Consider the following 19307-nt stretch of genomic DNA (forward strand, 5'->3'; position numbering starts at 1 on the left):
CTGCAATAACAAAGGGAGCACGGGGGTCATTACAATAAGCCCTTATTTATTTCTGTGTTAGGGGGCTCATTTGGGGAATTACTGTGTGTTTCCCTCTAGCCCTGGTTCAAACCAGCCACGCTGCTTTCAGGTGGTGGATATGGTTCAGGTTTTAAATAGCCTGGGGTCTACTGAGACATGCATCCAGCAGAACATGGGGATGTCCAGGGGTGCTTCTGTTTCTTGCCCCTTAAATGCAGATCCCTGCTTGCTGCAGCCCCCTCAGCACTTCACATCCTGTAGCACTGTAAAGGTCTCTTCTTTGCTTGCATTTTAGTTCATTTTCCTCCCAGACAAGCAATACTTGGTGTCAATAGCTTGAAGCTGAACATGCCAGTGTTTATCCAGGACAATAAGCCAAGGGTATGAATGAGGTAAAGGCACTTTCCATGGGTATCTGTGAATATTAATCGTTGTTCTATTAACAGGAGCTGCAATTCCAGGACAGTTTTGAAGTGCTGATTTAACTGAAAAGGTCTTTAGAAGTATGTTTGCAAATCATTTCCGCCAACATATACTGCAATACTTAGAGCTGTTTGTTGATGTTTGACTTGTGGATAATCAATGTTCTCATTCAGGCTTCTCAGTACAAATATTCCTTTGGGACACAGCAATGTTTTTCACCACGTGCAAATCACATAATCCATACTTAGTCTTGGATCTCTCTGGTAGATCACAACCCAATATAATCACATTAATCCTCTTTGCTGTTCTTTTCATCACCTACAAGTGATTTATTTCCTGCCTCTCCAAGGGTGTTGGAGTTGTTTTGTTTGCCAGCACTACGTTGTTACGGCTCTTCCCTTTTGATGTGGGTTCAAGGGATGTGTACCTGCAGCATGCTGGTCTCTGAGGACCTCCAAGCATCTGTGGAGACCTTGGAAAACAGCTGAAATCCATGGTGGTTTTGTTCTGTTAATTGAAGTCTGAGTCAGTGTTGATTGTTGCATGCTTCCTTTGCATCTGCACTGGCTCCAGATCAACATCTGCCTCTTTAATCCCTGCTTCTCATCTCTGAAACAAGGGTGTCTGTGGAGATGTTTGATGCTGAGCTCTGGTTTCAGTGTACAACGTGCTGGTTCTGGTGTTAAAAGGAGGCTGGTATGGAGCTGCCTGACCTAGGACATGACCACCACATGCATCTTGGTCTTGGTTTGAAAGATTGTCACCATTTGGTACTTCTTGAGCTGAGGTTCTTCAGGAAAGCAGTGACTTGAGCACACATCACCGTGCCTTGTGTAACTGGGGAGCGTTACTGCAGAACCCTGCTTGCAGGTGAATGGAAATCACAGCGTTCCATGGACGTGCCTCACATCCACCGTCCTCCTGAACTTGCTGGCTTATTCGAGGTGTGGGTTTCTGGTGCTTTCCTGCTCTTTGAGGCTGTCCAGGAGGTAAATCCATTCTCCCAGGCACAGCAGGAGCGCTTGGCTGTTCACTCTGTAGCACGTTTGTTTCTCAGTCACTTCATATGCTCAGAAAGATGCAAATCTGAACAAATAGCCCTGATTTCTGGCTGCCCTTCACAAATCCCAATTGGGGTCTGTGCCGCAGTCGAGCGACAGACCCTCCGGCAGAAAAATTGTCACCTTAAAGAAGTCTATCCAAGTCCTGTGTGTTCTGTCTTCCAGGAGGGTGGTGAGCAGCAGCAGAAAAACTGCCTCACCTCAACCACTGGCATCAGACAGTCTTTGGGGGCAGGTCTTTGTCTGTATCTTGACTCCCTGTCCCTATACCTGGATGACAGCAAGGATCCCTCTCCTACAGAGTCTTTCCCTGTATTGGAGGAAGTGTTTCCTGGGCATGGTAACCAGAGTGGAATAGAACTGTTGGAAAGGACTTACAGCAATCATCTGGTCCAAGTGGAGGATGTAGGATAGATGGTGGACACAGGCTTGGTAGAGTCAGTGGAAATCCAGTGCTGCTCAGGGCTTTACTTCAGTGTTAGTCTGTTCCTGTCCTGGAGGATGCACGTTTTGGGAAGGAATGGCTTTATGGTTGGATTCAATGGTCTTAAAGGTCTCCAACCTAAATGATTCTGTGATTCTATGATGGTGGACACTGGCTGGAGGGTGGACATCAGCCAATGGTGGGCAGTTTGTTGTGCTTCCACCTCTGCTGCATGAGGAGGATGTCAGTTCCTATCAGCAATCAAATAACAAAGCGAATCTGGTTATTAAACCCATCGAGCAGCCTCTGCTCTCTGCTGCAGGAGGGTGTGAGGTGTGGGGTGGAAGTGCTGTTTGCTGCCTGCCCACGGGGTGGATGTGTGGGGTGAAGCGTTTTCCTTGCCTGTGGTGTTAAGGTGGGGTGAGCACAATGTCTGTGCTTCTTTGCAGTATGGCGATTACGATCCCAATGTGCACAAGCGAGGCTTCCTGGCACAAGAGGAGCTGCTCCCAAAGCGGGTAAGGAGCTTGGCTGAGAGGAGTGGTGGCTTTCCAAGGCCTCTGCACAGAGGGTCTATGTGGGGCTGTCTCAGGGGTGCCTGGGGCTCGGGTGTTGCTGGCTCAGTGTGACCTGGTCTCTGTCTCCCCACGTGTCTCAGGTGATAAACCTGTACCAGATGACTCCGGAGATGTGGGAGGAGAGGATAACAGCCTGGTATGCAGAGCACCGGGGCAGAGCGAGGTGAGTGTGTGCTGCAGTGCTGCCTCAGGGTCAGTCCCATCAGGACCACAGGGTTTGGGGAGCTTGGGCAGGTGATGGATGAGCTCTGCTGGCAGCAGGGTTAATCCCAGCACACCTCTGCAGCACACTCACGAAGGACAAAGGGCTTTCTTTGCTGTCCTCAGGTCAGTGACAGGGTCCTGATGGTGTGCAGGGCCACCTGCAGAGGGCAGGGAGGTGAGCAGCCCTGCTGCCTGGGGTCAGGGTGATTTGGGAGCCAGGAAAAGAAGTGGGGATGTGTTCTGATGAAGTGTTATTGCTGCCTCAGGTGGAAAACTGCTCCTTGTCAGGTGGATAAGCCTGAAGTCAGATGGATCCTCCCAGCCAAGGACTTCCTAATTATGCCCAAAGGATTGGGAGACAGACAAAGCAAAGCTTGAAGTGCTGCATCTCTCAAGGCCTTGGCAGCCATTAAGATGCTGGCAAGCTGCAGAGTGGGATTTGCTGTTGGACTTTATTGATCTTGCCAGCAAAGACAGGATTGACCTGTGTGATAGACACAGTCCAGGTTTTAAAGCTTGTGAGTGCTTAGGCTTAGAAGGAGCAGTCGTGCCTCTCTCCCTGATCCTGCTGAACACTGTAACGCTGACCTTTCTTTGCCTGACAGAGATGAAGCTGAAATGGAGTATTTGAAGATAGCTCAGGACTTGGAGATGTATGGAGTGAACTATTTTGCTATTAGGGTGAGTGCAGGCTGTGGGACGTGTCTGCTTGCTGGTGTAGCACTTGTGTTCATCTTTTGTGTTGCTGTGGGATTTGGAGCTTTGGAGAGCCAGCAGACCTGGGAGATGTTGTTGTAGCGGTGCTACATGGCTGGAGGTGAAGAGCTGCTCCCACAGGAGCTCTTCTTCAGACAAGATCAGTGTCAGAAGCTGTGTCATGGAATCCCCTGGTTTGGGTTGCAAGGGACCTTAAAGTTCCGATCCTGTTCCGACCCCTGCCACAGGCAGGGACTCCTTCCACTAGAGCAGCTTGCTCCAAGCCCCTGTGTCCAACCTGGCCTTGAACACTGCCAGGGATGGGGCAGCCACAGCTTCTCTGGGCACCCTGTGCCAGCGCCTCAGCACCCTCACAGGGAAGAGCTTCTGCCTCAGAGCTCATCTCAGTCTCCCCTCTGGCAGGTTAAAGCCATTCCCTTTGGCCTGTCCCTACAGGCTCCTGTCCAAAGCCTCTCTCCAGCTTTCCTGTGGACCCCTTTAGGTATGGGAAGACCGTTACAAGGTCTTCCTGGAACCTTTTTCCAGGTCCTTCTGATGCTTCCAGAAGCTCTTCAGATGCACAGTACTGGTGGGTTGCTGCTCAGGGCTGGGTGATGAAGCTAGCAATGGGTCATGTCAACCCTCCTAGTGGAATTAAAGGGGTTTCTGCTTTTTTCTTTCCTCCTGTAGAACAAAAAGGGCACCGAGCTGCTCCTTGGAGTGGATGCCTTGGGTCTTCACATTTATGACCCAGACAACAGGTTGACCCCTAAAATCTCCTTCCCATGGAACGAGATCCGCAATATCTCATACAGCGATAAAGAGGTAAGGCCAGAGCTCAGAAGCTGAGCTCTCTGCTTTACTCTATATATTCCAGTGTACCCACTATGTATTCCAGTGTCTATATACTGTTTTATGAAATAGCGAGGTGTTTTCCTGGTGAGAAGAGCTCTTGTCATCTCATTACATCACCGGGGTTTTCAGGCTGCCAGGCTTGGCATGACAGCTGGAATCTTTTTAGGAAGTTGGGTAATTTAAGCCTGCTGTTGGGGTAGATACTTATTAAATCCAGAGCATAAATATGAGTCTTCTGAGTCGTTGGCCACCAAACCCAGTTGGGAACAGCAATGGACTTGGCAGTGGAGGGTGAGCTGATGGGCTCGGTTTTCAGTCTGAGACAGCAGCTCAAGGGAAGGAGCTGCCTCGTTGCGAGGAAGAAAATGAGTTTCTTAATTAAAAATGGTTTTCTAAGCTAATGCTGATATTGATCAGGGTGGAAGCTGAAGGTTCCTCATATTTATTGCATGTCTTGTGCAGTTCTGTGCGCAGTGAGGCCATGCTGGAGTTCTTGTCTAAGAATGAAGAGCTTCCCAGCTCTGCAGGACAGCCCCACGCTTGGTGACTTCCAAGGGCTTTCCTGCCTGTGACAGACAAGTGCAGCAGCAGCTGCCTGCTCAGTGATTGCCTCAGGAGCCTCCCTAACCAGCTCCTGACACAAGGCTGTAACAGAGCTTTCTCCTGGGAGAAGGGACTGTTACCTTCCATCAGGTCACTGATCTGTGTAATGAAGTGACCACGAGTAGAGCTGACATGGTAGTAAACAGGCTCAACAGCTGGCTATGACAGCTCCATCAGCAGCAGAGGGCTTTGATCCAGCCCAGGCAAGACTGGCTCTTTACCTGGAGCTGCAGTTCCTCTCCTGGCTGTTGCTTTCCAGGCCTGGTAGGGCTGTGCTGGAGCCTCAGTCCAGGGACGTGCACTCACATCTGCCTGTGTGTAAGTCTAAAGGTTGGCTCTTAAACTGATGAAACAAAGCCCTGCCAGGGCCAGCTCTGCCCAGCCCTGGTCAGGCAGTGCCATGGCTTGACAAACAGGCCTGCTTTAATGGACACAGACTGCTCGAGTGCTGTCTCAGCTGGGTGGTTTTGCAGTGTGTGGCAGAGTGATGGAATACAAGCGTGCTGCTAAGGAATGCTGTGCTGTGAGCACTCCAGCTCTTCAAGTGCCCTTTTAGCTAGTGCAGAGTTACCTGTCTATGCAGGGGTTGGGTTGCTGGAGTCTGGTCATGCCACCTGTGTCCTGCTCTCCAAGCCATGGCTGGAACTGTTTGGTTGGTACCTAGAGTGTGAATACAGAGAGAGAGGATACTGGAGTTCAGAGTGACAGGGCTTGTGACAGGGCTGACTGCCAGAGACCAAAACCCTCCTGGGCAGCCCTTGCGAGTGGAGGTGTCACTGGGCAGGGCAGCAGCTCCTGTTGCTGTGTTCCTCATGCAACCTCCTTACCCACCATCAGGCACCTGAGCTGGTTCTTCCTCCAGAAGCATCAGGAGTTCCTGCTGTGGTTTCTCTGTTCTCTGGAGCAGCAGGAGAGCAGCATCCTGCCTCCGGAGGTGCTAGGCTGCCTCTGCCCTCTGCAAGGTGCTGTGTTGCAGCCTGTGGGTAGACAGCACTCTCATTGCTTCTGTGGCCTCACGTTTGTCTGAGCAGAGGGACAGTTGTCTCCTTGCTTGCTTTTGATACTGGTTCTCTTGCTTGGCTAAAAGCCACAGGGACAGCTCTCAGCCTTGTTTGTCTGACACTGCTGACCTCCTCCGAGCCAAAGCTTTCAGTAAGACATTTATAGCTGTGTCTTTATTAAATGCACTGCTCTCTGATAACTCTCTCCCTCTTTATTTTTCCCTTTTCAGTTTACCATTAAGCCATTGGACAAAAAGATTGATGTTTTTAAATTCAATTCATCAAAGCTGCGTGTGAATAAGCTGGTAAGTCTCCAGACGGAGTCATTTTTATGGGCTGCAGCAGTAGTTCCTGCAGGCAGTATGAGGCAGTGTTCTTTTGGGGCTTTCCTTGGAGCAGGCAGAGGCAGTGTGCTGGCCTGCCTGGGCTCTAGATGTCATTTGGTAGCAGTTACTACTGAGAGGCTCGAGAAGAGGAAGGGGCAGCTCAAGTCAAGCTTGTTCACAGAACATCTTCCCCCCCTCTCCTGTTTTTTGTGTTCCCTTGCTGAGCCCTTGGGTTGACCTGCACAGTGGAAGCACTCAGTGAGTAAAACGTTCTTGTCACCTCATCCTGTGGAGCCAGGCTGAGAGAGCTGGGCTGGGTCAGCCTGGAGAAGAGAAGGCTCCTGAAGGGGAGACCTTAGAGCAGCTCCAGTGCCTGAAGGGGCTGCAGGAAAGCTGGAGAGGGGCTTGGGACAAGGGATGTAGGGACAGGCCAAGGGGAATGGCTTTAACCTGCCAGAGGAGAGACTGAGCTGAGCTCTGAGGCAGAAGCTCTTCCCTGTGAGGGTGCTGAGGCGCTGGCACAGGGTGCCCAGAGAAGCTGTGGCTGCCCCATCCCTGGCAGTGTTCAAGGCCAGGCTGGACACAGGGGCTTGGAGCAAGCTGCTCTAGTGGAAGGGGTCCCTGCCCATGGTAGGGGGTTGAGCTTTAAGGTCCCTTCCAACCCAAACCAGGCTGGGATTCTATGATCTTTTTTCCAGATCCCCTTTCTTCTGCAGACCTTTCCCATTCTGCCCTATGATGTAGATCTCCCTGTTCTGGGACCATTGCCAGGCACAGTCCTGGCTTTTGCTAGGCTGGTCCCCTCTGAGGACACTCTCCTTGTACAAGGATGGTGGGGGCTATGTTGAGCATCTGTGTTAGAGACCAGCTTTAGCCAGTGTTGTGAATTTGGTATCTGGAGGAGCTTTGATCCGGGTCCTGTAGTAGTTGTGCACCGTCGCTAAGTTGCATGAGGGTCCTTTGCTGTCCTGGTGGAGCCTGTCCTGTACTTCCCATGCCTTAGGGAACCCACTGCACCACGTTCATAGTGCTGAAGCTCCTGTGACTCCAGAGAAGCCATTTGTGACCTGTGAAGTGAAACAGCAGATGGGCTTGTGAATCAGTGCTTTAGAAAGGAATCCCAGTTTAGAACCTGCTGTTCTTGCTGAGAAGAGCTTTCACTCTCTTGTGTACCCATCCTTTTGCTAACCCTCCTCTAGTATTGCCACCTCCCGTGTCCTCCTTGAGTACCAGAGGAACCCGTGGTGGTCCTCAAAGCCTTCAGCAAAAGTATCTGGGGATGTTCAAGGAGGTTTTTTATAAACCTTCTGTTTGTCCAGAATGGAAAAGGTTTTTCTTCCTCTTTTTTTGTTTCTTTTTTTAGTCTCAATGCTTGACACATGCACTTGAGAGAAGGCACAAGTTGATCTTGAGCCTAAAGAAAGGGGGGCAGTGAGGACCAGGGAGCTATGGTAGGGTGTGGGATAGTGGGTGGAGGTGCTTACAAGCACCAGACCCAAGCAGCTGTAGTGGCTCTGTGTGTCAGGAATACAAACCACCTCCTGGTCGTCATGTGTACAGCTCTTTCTCTCCACTCTTCACCCTCGACTGGAATAGATTCTTCAGCTGTGCATTGGAAACCACGACCTCTTCATGAGGAGGAGGAAGGCAGACTCGTTGGAGGTCCAGCAGATGAAAGCACAGGCCAGGGAGGAGAAAGCCAGGAAGCAGGTGAGAGACATCTCCCGTAACCAAACCGTGAGCTGAAATCAGAGCTGCAAATGAACTCGGGAGGGAGCAGTCTCCAGAATGGCACCAAGCACTAGGAGCAGCTTTGAGGGAAGGGCCTGTGAACATCTTGTTAATAGACTGCTCCCGGCTCGCCAGCCATGCCCAGCTTGGCTCTGCAGGCCGGTGGCAGCCCGCATCCAGCCCCTATACTGGAGCACAAAACTGGGATGATGGGAGGGAAGAGCTGATCCGGGTGTCCTGCAGGTGTGTGCACATCTTCCCTGCCTTGCTTTACCCCTGGGCTCCGTGGCTGGCAAGCTGCTGTGTGAGGGGGTATTTGCCTGTAGGGAAAGCAGAGGCTGTGAGGGGGAGCAGTGCTTTGCTGAGGTTCTTTGCCTCCTTGTCTAATTGCCTGCTGATGGAATGCACGCCGGGGCTGGGGCATGCAGCTTGCATGCTAATCTGCTGCTGGCCCCCTTTATCTGCCGCAGGTCAGCCCAGGCGGTGAGAACGCCTCTTTGGAGGCACCAGCGTGGAGGCAATGAACATACATCAGCAAATTGGATTGTCTGAATCATTGTTTTCTGCTCGTAGACCTTTTCTACTCCCTGAAACCTGCACAGCTAATCTGAGTGCTGGTGCTTAGAATATAAATGGCCCTTTTGCAATCAAACCACTATATTGCAGCAGGAGAAACCGGAGCAGCCACTTGTACCCAGGAGGGCCTGATGCTCAAGGGACTGTTAAGTTAATGGGTTTGAGCATGGCCACAGAGGTGGCTGCATGGTGCTGAGCTTGGCCTTGAGGTGCTGGGCTGACCTGGAGATGTGGCATGGCTTGCCCCACAGGCACCTCCTGAAGCAGTTCTCCTTCCTGCAGCTCATGGGGCAGGAGAGGATGGGACATGAGTCACTCTGAGCAGAACTAGGGCAGCTCCTCTGGGAATGGGGATTCTTGCTTCCTCTGGTCAGTAAGGAGTTGGTGCCGTGGAGCAAAAGCTCTCTGTGGAAGGAGCATTGAGGTGTCCAAGTGCTGGTGGCTTCAGGGGCAGGTTTATGTGTTGGAATAACATGAGCAGGACCTGGGATCTGTGCTTAGCTGGGCTGCTGGGAGAGGTGAGGGTGCTGAGGGCCAGCAGGAGCTGGGCACCTCGCATGGGCTCTCCAACCCAGAGCACTTGTGCCCTATGGGAAGGGTCAGGCTCCTGCTTGGGTTGGCTGCCCTGCTGTAGCCACCGTGCTGCTGCCTGCTCTCCTCCCTCCCCAGCACCCGCAGTTAGGAACTGGTTCTGGACCGTCCTTTTGTATTGGGAATTCGTGTTAATGGAGGTCCTGAGTGGGATGCAGATCATAATGATAATTAATGAGGGAAACCTTTAAGAGAAGGCAGCAGAGCTGTTTGAGCAGTGGGAGTCTCACTCTCAGAATACAGTTGGTGTCCAAGGAGCAGAGATGTGTTTTGTCACACTTACTTCCCTTATTAAAGCCAGCGGGTGGCCTGTGCCAAGCTGTGAGTCCTGCCTGCAGTGGGGATGCTGATAAAACACCCAGCCTGTCCTGCTGGAGGGATTAAACGTGGTGTGCTTATCAGCCCAATGGCTCCCTTTGGGCTGTTGGTTAGTGGAGAGGCAGTGGTTGGGCGCATTCTGTCTGCACAATGCTCTCAGCATCTTCTGGGAAGAGGTGGTGGATTCTGGTGGGATGTCTCAGCATAGCTTGGGTGTTCCCCTCCTGGGGAAGCATTGCTGTTTCCTGCAGGTGGAGCTGGGGGAGAGAGCTCGTGTACCTGAAGGTGACACCAAGTTGGCCTACTGGAGGGCAGGAGGCTCTGCAGAGGATCTGGACAGGCTGGATCCATGAGATGAGGGCGATGGGATGAGGTTCAAAAGGCTCAGTGCTGGTCCTGCACTTGGGCCACAACAACCCCATGCAATGCTCCAGGCTTGAGGAAGTGCAGCTGGAAACTGCTCATGGGGATGCTGATTGATGGAGCTGAACCTGAGCAGCTTGTGCCCAGGCAGCCAGGAAGCCACCAGCATCCTGGCCTGGATCAGCACCAGTGCGGCAGCAGGGCCAGGGCAGGGATTGTGCCCCTGCACTGGGCACTGGTGAGGCTGCACCTCAAATCCTGAGTTCAGTTTTGGGCCCTTCACTGCAAGAGAGACCTTGAGGTGCTGGAGCAGGGCCAGAGCAGGGCACTGGAGCTGGTGTGGGGCCTGGAACCCAAGTGTGATGGGGAAGGGCTGAGGGACCTGGGGGGTTCAGTGTGGATAAGAGAAGGCTCAGGGGGGACCTGATGGCTCCCTACAACTGCCTGAGAGGAGGATGGAGGCAGGAGGGGCTGGGCTCTGCTCCCAAGGAACAAGGGATGGGACAAGAGGAAACGGCCTCAAGCTGCCCCAGGGCAGGTTTAGATGGAGCTGAGGAACAATTCCTGCCCCAGAGGGTGCTGAGGCATTGGAACAGGCTGCCCAGGGCAGGGCTGCAGTCACCGTCCCTGCAAGTGTTCACACCCCGTGGAGAGGAGGCCCCAGTGCCATGGGGCAGTGGTGGCCTTGGCAGTGCTGGGGAATGGTTGGACTGGATGGGCTTAAAGGGCTTTTCCAACCTGGCTGGTTCTGTGATTCCATGATGTGGGAGCTGGCAGAGGTGGTTGCATGCTTTGTGCCCTCCCCTAGGAATGAGTGGAGGTGATGTTTCAGGCCCGCTGGGTTAGGTGCCTGATCCAAAGCAGGAGCTCTCCACATCCTCCAAGCTCCTGCCTTGCCGTGTGTCTGTACTTGGTGTTTGGAAGATGCCCTCAGCCTGCCCTTAAGCCCAGCCTTGCTCTCTGGTCAGTGTGCTGTAAGGAGCTCTGCGGGTAGCTGGAGCTCTTGGGACCTTCCTTGTGTGAGCCTGCCCTGTGAGGCAGTGGAGGGGGGAGCTCTTTGGTATGCAGTCACCTGCTTGGGTGGCTGTGCTGTAGGGAACAGCCTGATAGGGCTGATAGGATAGGGCTTGTCTCAGGAATGGCCCTTTACAAGGGAGCTGAATGTGTTAGGTCACCCCCATGTAGTGAAGCTCCCAGTGTTGATAAGCAGAGAGGAGGCAGCAGTGCAGTCCTGTGCTCTAACCACACACAGTGACCGTTCCTCATGCTATGAAAAGCCTTTCTAATGTGTATTGTTTCTCCTTGCTTTCCCCAATCCCTCTCTCCTAGATGGAACGGCAGCGCCTGGCCCGAGAGAAGCAAATGAGGGAAGAGGCTGAAAGGAAAAGGGATGAGCTGGAGAGACGGTTGATGCAGTTAAAGGAAGAGGCAACAATGGCCAATGAGGCTCTGGTAGGTTGTTTCCTGAGGCACTGCAGCTTTTCCTCACTCTTTCCACTGCCAAAGTGTTTCAGGAGGCACATTGTGACTGTCCTGTGGCTGTGCAGACGAGGCCCTCAGTGCCATGGGTTAGTGGTGGCCTTGGCAGTGCTGGGGTTGGACTGGATGAGCTTAAAGGGCTTTTCCCACCTGGTTGGTTCTGTGATTCTGTTCTCAAAGTGCTGCTGGTGGATGGTGATCAGGAGGGTGGATGGAGGGACACAAAGGAGGATGATTTGGAGCAGAGCCTGGGCACATCCAGGTCTTGGCTGCAGAAGCTGCAGGCTTGCATGGAAGGGAGGGAGGGACTCTATGGGCAACCATGTGGAGCGAGCAGCTCAGGGCTGTGCTCCGGAGGCTGTGAGCACATTTGGGGGGACGTTCAGTGTGCTTGATGGCTCCATGTGCCTTGTTTCTCAGATGAGGTCCGAAGAGACAGCAGACTTGCTGGCCGAGAAGGCGCAGATCACGGAGGAGGAGGCCAAGCTCCTGGCTCAGAAGGCAGCCGAGGCTGAGCAGGAGATGCAGCGGATCAAAGCCACGGCCATCCGGACGGAGGAGGAGAAGCGGCTGATGGAGCAGAAGGTGCTGGAGGCAGAGATGTTGGCACTGAAAATGGCCGAGGAGTCGGAGAGGAGGTCAGAGGGTCCAACCTTGCAGCTGCCTCTGCTTTGCTTTCCAACCCCCTTTGACTTGGCTGAAAGAGTGGCTCATGCCTTGAGTTAATCCATCCGAGGGTGTGTAGTGAGCCCTTGGCCTCCTGTGTGTGTACAGCAGTGCATAGCCCCAGGGCTGGCTGGTTTCTCCATCCATCTCTCTCTGTCTTGCTGTTTGCCACAGCTGGGCTGTGTCCCGGTAGGAAATGGTGCTGGTAGAGCAGTGGTGGCCCTGATCTTCCCCTGGATTAGAGCTGGAGACCTGTCTCCAAAGCCTTCTTTTGGGAGGGATTCTGTGATGGGAGCAAGGAGAGGGGCTGTCAGCAGGGGAGAAGGTCCCAAGGCCCTTGGTGTTCTGCCTCCTGTGCCTCTTGTGCCCTGACAGCAGCAGCTCTACTTTGGGGTAATTTCTGCAAACACCCACTGCATTCCTCAAAGTATGTGACATTAATAACACTTGTGGTTGTTTTTTCCTCTGGATGGTAGATCTACATTCCCTATTCCCTCTTTATTCCTGTTTGCCTCTGTTTTTAGTTCTCCTTCCTGGTGGTGAGCTCTCTGTTTCAGGTTAGCCTTGAGCTAACCCCTAGCTCCTGGAGTCCTTGCTTCTTGTTAAACCTGGTGTTTCCATCCTCTTGATACCAGAGCCCAGGTCCCATCGTGCATTTGGTAGTGAGCAAGTAAAAGATGATTCTTGTTTCCTTCCAGCTGATTACTCCTTTCCATGTGAGAGCTTGTTTGGCATCAGCCCTTCTGCTTGGATGAACGCTGCCCTTGTCCATCTCATCTTGCCTTGGTCTCTATCTTACAAAGTCTACACTCAGAATTCAGTCCAGCAAAGAAAGCACTCTTCCTCCTTTGGCTTTCTCTTTGGGGGGCAGTCCTTGAGGGTAAATACTAGTCCTAGAATAGCTGGGCTCTAGTGGTAGGCAAATCTTGGGTGCTGCTTCCTTTTTGAATGCAGCAAATTGTTAGTGGAGGGTAACTTGTCAGAGAGCTGCCTCTCCTGCTTTAGGTCTGAGCTTAACTTTTGAAGTTCTCCCTGTCCTGGTGCCTTAGCCCACTTCTCCAGCCCTTGGCCTTGCTCACTGGTGCTCACACAGCCCATGGCAGAGCTGCCCCGTTGTGGCTTGGAGTTCTGTGCTTATTGAAACATCCCACGTGTCAGAGGTTCTGCCATTTCCCTTGCTCCAATGATTTCTTAGTTTAGGTCTTGTTGGGGGTCAAATCTCAACCTATTGCACACCTACACTGTGATGCTGCTCCTCCAGCTTCTCGTTCCTCTCAACTTCCATCTGATAGTTGCCTTTTGCTGTATGTCTGTAGGGCGAAGGAGGCTGATCAGCTGAAGCAGGATCTTCAGGAGGCCCGTGAGTCTGAGCGGAGAGCGAAGCAGAAGCTGTTGGAGATCACCAGCAAGTCATCATACACAGTAAGAGCGAGCTGGATTGTAATCCCCAGCCCCTAAATGTGCCCTCCTCTGTAACCTGGAGGAGTCTCCTATCTCCATCCCATCGGTGGAGGGATACAAGCTGTCCCGTTGCATTGCTGTTCAGAAACCCTTTGCAGTGCTTGCTCCCTCCATCCAGACACCCCATCCATTACTTTGCTCTTTGTTGTTTTCTTTCTCCCCCACCTGCCCTGCCTCATGCTGCAAGAGTAAAGCAGCTGCTGGAGAAATTAAAGGCAGCAAGTGTAGAATCCATTTAACACCCAGGTCAGGGCTGCACTTTGCTAGCACGTGTGGAGCAAACAGCCTTTAAAATAGGGTTAAATACTGAACAGAGGTGTCCTGATCCTTGTTAGGTTGGATAAACATTGTTCAGAAGCTGTAAATTCATTCTTTGGCATAAAGTGGTCACTGTGCTCCTATGTGCCGGAATTAAAACCCACTTCCTTGAAGGGAGACAATTCCATGATTGCCCATTAAGATTTCACACCTTCCTCTGCAGCATCTGGTCCTGGTTGCTGAAACCGGCCTAAATGACCATGGCTCTGTTCTGTCTGGCAGTTCCTTTCCTCCACTTCTCTAATGCTGTACCTGCAGGCTCCTTCCCATCCTCTGGGAACTTCTGAAGAGTGGATTGAAGAGGATGGAGGTGAAGGAATCTGCTTGAAGTTCCCTGCAAAAGCATCTCAAAGCTTTTCACAGTTGCAGAGATGGGAAACAGGCAGGTGCTCTGAGCTCTGGGACACCTCCAGGGCTTGCTAAAGCTTAGCTTGGAGTGCTCCTTATTTTACAAGTGTCTAGGATTCTGGGATCCTAGTTCTGGAGCCCTCAGCACAAGAGGGATGTGGTGCTGTTTGTGCCCATATCCAGGTGACAACTCCTTGCTGGACTCTTCCATCCCCTGTTGTGCCTGCCTTGCTTCTCCTGTCCCCTGTGGCCCCTCCCATCCCTCTGCTACGTGAGCCAGAGTAAGATGCTCACTTCAAAGCTGGTGGCCTGAGGGATGAAGCAGTTTGAAAGCTGCTGTTGGGAGACTCATGTCCCTCAGGTGAATGGCAGCTCTGCCCAGCGGTGCAGGATTCCAGCTCCTCTCTTCTGTAATGAGAGTATAACACTGAGCTTGATCTTTTCCACGGTACCAGGGCTTGTGCTGTGTCGTCCCCTGGCACTGAGAGCTAGGCAGGACTTCCCTCTGGAGGAGCAAGAGCAAGGGAGGAAGCAGGGAGTGGATGGATGTAGAATCATTAGGTTGGAAAAGACCCTTAAGGTAATTGAGTCCAACCATTAACCTAGCTGTATGTTGCAGAAAAGGCAAGAAACATATATATATATAGCTATGTATGTATCTTTTAACTTTCCATTATCTAATGCTGGTCCCTTAAAGCTTGTTTCAGTGTCTTTTTAGTCCTTGAAGCTCAGGCTGCTTCTGTGATGTGACTGGTAGGTGATGCATGAGAAATGAGACGTGAATCTGAGTCTCAGATCGTCAGGGCTAGGAGAACAATTCATTCCTTACTCACTTGGCAGCGGCTCTTCCCTCCTTCACTGCCCTTCAGGTACCACTCAGGGCAAGACTAAAGGCACTCATCTCTTCTCTGATCTGCTGGAAGCAGTAAGTGGCTGTCTTGGGCTTGCCCAAATCCTTGAGCAGTGAAGGAAAGGCAGTGGCAGTGCAAGGAGCTCTATCTTCAGGGGAAGCCTCATGACATGACTTGCTCTGTGCTTCCTCTTTCTCTCCTGCTCTGTACTCCAGAGGGATGTCCACTGTCACCTGTATTCATGGCAGGCAATTGCTTTAATGCAGGAACAGGGTTATGCAGTTTGCTCCAGGTGAGGAGACACAGAAGGAAAAGGTCTGTGTCCCCTTTGTCACCCTGTGTCCCTGGATTAAAACTCTGGGTGCCAGCTGCAAGACCTGCCCAGGATCACTGCCATGGCAGGGAAATGTTTGCCCCAGACATTAAGCCACGTCTTTGAAAGTCTTCAGTTTGCTCTTTGCTGTTTTTTCCTCCCTCTTCCTCACTGCTCCTGCTCTCTAACTTCTACACCGTTTGTTTTGTTGCTTCATGGAGGAAGTGGCTGGTGTAACTGTGACACATGGGTACCTGGGTTTAATGATTGCAGCAGCTGAAATTCCTGCTCAGATCCGACTGCTGCTCTTTGGGGTTTATTCTTCAAAACAAAGCCCAAGTAGCTTGTGCTGAAAAGAAATGCTAAAGGTGGTTTGAAGGCCACCAGCCCGGTTGTGAGCATCCTGCCCAGCACAGATCCTAGAATCTCACATGGGAAGGGCTTTGCGAACACCTCAGTGCCTTGCAGGGATAGGACTTGAATGTCAATGGGATGCAAGCACTTGAATCAGGGAAGTGCTTTGGCAACCTGTCCCTTTTCCTTTGAGACTGGGATTTAGGGATTCAGCTGTCCCTTTCAGCCCTGCTCTGCAATTAATGTGCTCTGTGCTAGCAGCAAAGGGCAGGCAGAACTCCTGCCTCCTTGGTGTGAGTCTAACCTGTGCTCCAGCCAAGCCGAGCAGTGCAGTTGGAGGTCCTCGTCTCTGCTTGTACTGGGTGTTTGCTTTCCAGCTCTGCCTCTGCAGCAGACATGAAATGTTGTTCCTCTCGCTGTGTCCAGCCCAAGAGCGAGCAGGGGATGAGCCCTGGCTACTTGTGAATTCCAGGCTGGTGGTGAGGGAAGAGGCAGGTTATGTGCAGAGTAAATCTGTCACCGGCCCGGCACTGGCGGCTCCTGTTGAAGCAGAGCTGGCTGCAAACAATCCCTGGAGTATCCCAAAGAGGAGGAATGAGGGAAAGAAAGAATCAGCTGAAGTTCAAGAGCTCGTGTGCTGGAGCAGGGCCCCTAGAACCATCCTACCAGCTTTTGGTGCGTGCTGCCAGAGCAGCCTCTGCAGCACCGTCCCCAGCACCCCCTCGTCCAGGCTGGCTTGGGCACACTGTTGTCATTAAAGCAAGCATGAATGTCTAGCAGGGAGGTGGGTGACCTTTTGGGTGCCAGGCTGGATTAGTCCCATCCAACACGAGGGCTGAGCACACTGGCAGCAGTTGTGACTCAGATCCTTGACGTGCGCTGCTGCTTGCAACCTCATTGAGCGTAGTGCAGGAGCAGAGTGATGACTGGAGGCAGGATGCTGTTCCTCTGCTGGGAATGAGCCCCTTTGTTAGAGGTGTGACAGGAATTTGGACTGAGAGAAGGGTTGTTTTTTTAGGGGAAGATGAAACGTGAGGCCTGGCAGTGTGTGTGTGTCAATGGGGGTATTGCAGCATCATGCAGGAGGGAGAGAGTCCCAGATCCCTGCTCCGGTGCAAGGAGCAATTCCCGGTGTTATCTCTGCATTTCCAGCTGAATCTGGCAGTGGTTCCTAAATACTTGGAACATTGGTGCATCTCCATGGTCCTTGCTGGAACTGCTGCCTGAGTTAACCCTTGGGGTTACGTTGGTCTTTGCTCACGCTGTGGGGAGCTGTGAAGTGCAGGACTCTGCTGTCATACAGGATCTGGCATTGCCACTGTTCACAGCTTGTGCTTTTTAAATCTCTAACGTTAAATAGCTGTCAGATGTCTCCCAAAAGGCAGCTTCTGACTGACTTTAAGTGGCACAGCAGCGATAAAACCTTGATTTTACCAAGTTCTGTCAATAGATTTTGAAGGCAGGAGGTGTCTTTCTCCTCTTCACTGCCACAAAGAGCGGAGTCCCAAAGGAACAATAGAATGGAAGAGCAAATTGGAAATGGAGCAGGGGGTTCTTCAAGCTGATCCAGTGCTTGGTGTGCTCGCCATCTCCTGTGTTAAAAGATCACCAGCAAAAGAGCAGCCTCATAATCTGTTCTCCAGAAAGTTTGAGGTTGATTCAGGCAAACAGGGTCATGGGCTGTGCCACATCAGGAATCCCACCCTGGTTTGGGTTGGAAGAGACCTTAAAGCTCATCCACACGTGCCCCTTCCCTTTCCCCATACAAATGATGAGATCCTTCTAGTTCAGCACTCTGCAAGGTGGAATACACCCAGCCCCAAGAAGAGTGTGTTGTTACCTGTGTGAGTAGCAGTTCAAGCCCTTACTACAGCATTAGCAAGTAGTGCCTTGTTGTGTGTGCTTAGTTGCTGCTTTATTTTACCTCTGTTACAGAACGTTTGCTATAGGAACATTTGTGTGCCAAGAGGGATTAATCTGTACTCTCTCTTTAGCAGTCTATGAACTCAAGTACAACAGCACTGCCTACTGACCTGCCAAGCTTCAACCTCATCAGTGAGAGCCTGTCTTTTGACTTCAAGGATACTGACATGAAGAGGCTTTCGATGGAAATAGAGAAAGAGAAGTATGTGGCATGTGTCCAGCACTGGGATTTGTGCCTCAGTTGTAGTGGGAGGAATTGGATGGGTGCTGAATGTAGTTTTTAAGTACCAGACAAGCACCAGTGTGAGGTGAAAAGGGGAGAGAAGCCTTTTGTATTCCTTTTGGATTAATAGCTCTGGTTGACCTGGTGTCACAGGCATGTCCCTGCTGCCTGCTTAGAGGCAGGCTTAAGCATGCTGAGCTTGATTCATAGAATCCCAGATTGGTTTGGGTTGGAAGGGACCTTAAAGCTCCTTCAGTTCCAGCCCCTGCCATGGGCAGGGACACCTTCCACTAGAGCAGCTTGCTCCAAGCCCCTGTGTCCAGCCTGGCCTTGAACACTGCCAGGAATGGGGCGGCCACAGCTTCTTATGTTGGGGGCACCAGAGTTTCCTCTCCATAAGATTACCCTGGCTCTTGTTTAGGCTTGAATTGTTCATCTTGGTAGAAGGTTAGGAGCAGCCTGGCTGCTGGTGTGCTGAGCTGTGGCAGGCTGGTGCCACTGCATGTGCAGTGTGTCCAGAGAATGGAAAGTAGCTGCAGTGTGTGCTGAGCTCCTGCTTTGGGGCTTTAACCCCTTTTTCCTGGAATCTGTGTCATGTTCCTATATAAAAAGTGCACACAAGCAAGTTTGGATTTGATTGAGCTTTGATCTTGTGTTTTCCTGAGGGTGTGAGTGTAGCCTTCAACACAACAGATCGAGCAGAAATCAAAGCAGATCCGATTTTAATCTCTGTAGTAATAATGTGCTTTGTGCATCGACTGGCTTGTAGATCAAAGCTGAAAGGGCTCTGCCATAGCGCTCCAACCAAAACTTCCCAGGGCAGGAATGAAGCACCCCTGGATCCCAGAGGGATGGTTTATATTGCCTCTGCTCAATGCCCTCTCCTGTGTGTGGAATAAGAGCCCCCTGTGCTGGAGACAGAGGTGAAAGCTCTTCCTAAAGCCAGAAGGAAAAAGATAGAAGCTGAAAAGAAGGGGCTAATTCCTGCTTCTGTACCCAGGTTGTTAACTGGGTCATCCTGCTCTCCTCAGCAGGAAGAGCTTGGCTCTGCCAAATCCTGAAAGCAGCAGCATCTTGTGCTGTCTTCTATGGGATTGTTCTCCTTCCTCTGGTGCGGGGAGAATGCTCACTACAAATCCTGGCTGTCCGAGAGGGTTCTTGTTGGTCTGCTGGAGCTTTGCCCTGGCTCTCAGTGTTTCATCATGGCTGGCACGGTGTGATTTTTCCTCCAGTTGATGCTTCAGCACAGAAGGCTGTGAGGGCTCAGTCCTGAGAACTGGGTTTGCTTTTTTCCTTCCTTTCTGTTTCTGGGAGACCTCTGTCTCTCCCAGCCTTGCTGTGTGGCTAAGAGATACCTGGTATTTGGGGGGCAGTGCTTGCTCCCACACAATTTACAAGCTAACTCCTTCCAAAACACGAGAATTCAGTACAGCAGGGTCCTTCCTGACTGGTAGGATTTGTGCCTTTGAGTTTGGGAGCTAGCTTTGGGAGAGAGTGCGGTGGAGTAGAGCAGTGGAAAGAGCTAAAACTACTCCCTTGTAGGCTGAGACGTGTAATGTCATGGTGCAGCTTCATGCAGGGATGGGGAGACTTACAAATA

The 19307-nt window shown here is 51.7% G+C and overlaps 1 protein-coding gene across 7 annotated transcripts in view; it reads left to right on the forward strand.

Moving 5' to 3' along the window:
* The window catches only part of NF2 (NF2, moesin-ezrin-radixin like (MERLIN) tumor suppressor), a 46022-nt gene that overhangs the window by 16945 nt on the left and 9770 nt on the right, over nucleotides 1-19307 (forward strand). For 4 of the 7 annotated variants that reach the window (XM_062627806.1, XM_062627803.1, XM_062627805.1 and 1 more), the window contains exons 5-14: nucleotides 2379-2447; nucleotides 2588-2670; nucleotides 3317-3392; nucleotides 4098-4232; nucleotides 6097-6171; nucleotides 7789-7902; nucleotides 11101-11223; nucleotides 11671-11888; nucleotides 13233-13338; nucleotides 17556-17686. In XM_062627806.1, coding sequence (XP_062483790.1) covers nucleotides 2379-2447; nucleotides 2588-2670; nucleotides 3317-3392; nucleotides 4098-4232; nucleotides 6097-6171; nucleotides 7789-7902; nucleotides 11101-11223; nucleotides 11671-11888; nucleotides 13233-13338; nucleotides 17556-17686 — 1130 coding nt within the window. The remainder of the gene's footprint in view (nucleotides 1-2378; nucleotides 2448-2587; nucleotides 2671-3316; nucleotides 3393-4097; nucleotides 4233-6096; nucleotides 6172-7788; nucleotides 7903-11100; nucleotides 11224-11670; nucleotides 11889-13232; nucleotides 13339-17555; nucleotides 17687-19307) is intronic. The other 3 variants (XM_062627807.1, XM_062627804.1, XM_062627810.1) reach the window with 2 other exon arrangements.

The sequence above is a fragment of the Pezoporus occidentalis genome, unplaced genomic scaffold (genome assembly GCF_034315485.1).
Source record: "Pezoporus occidentalis ecotype Australia unplaced genomic scaffold, CSIRO_AGI_Poc_V1 ctg308, whole genome shotgun sequence".
Taxonomy (NCBI): Eukaryota; Metazoa; Chordata; class Aves; order Psittaciformes; family Psittacidae; genus Pezoporus; species Pezoporus occidentalis.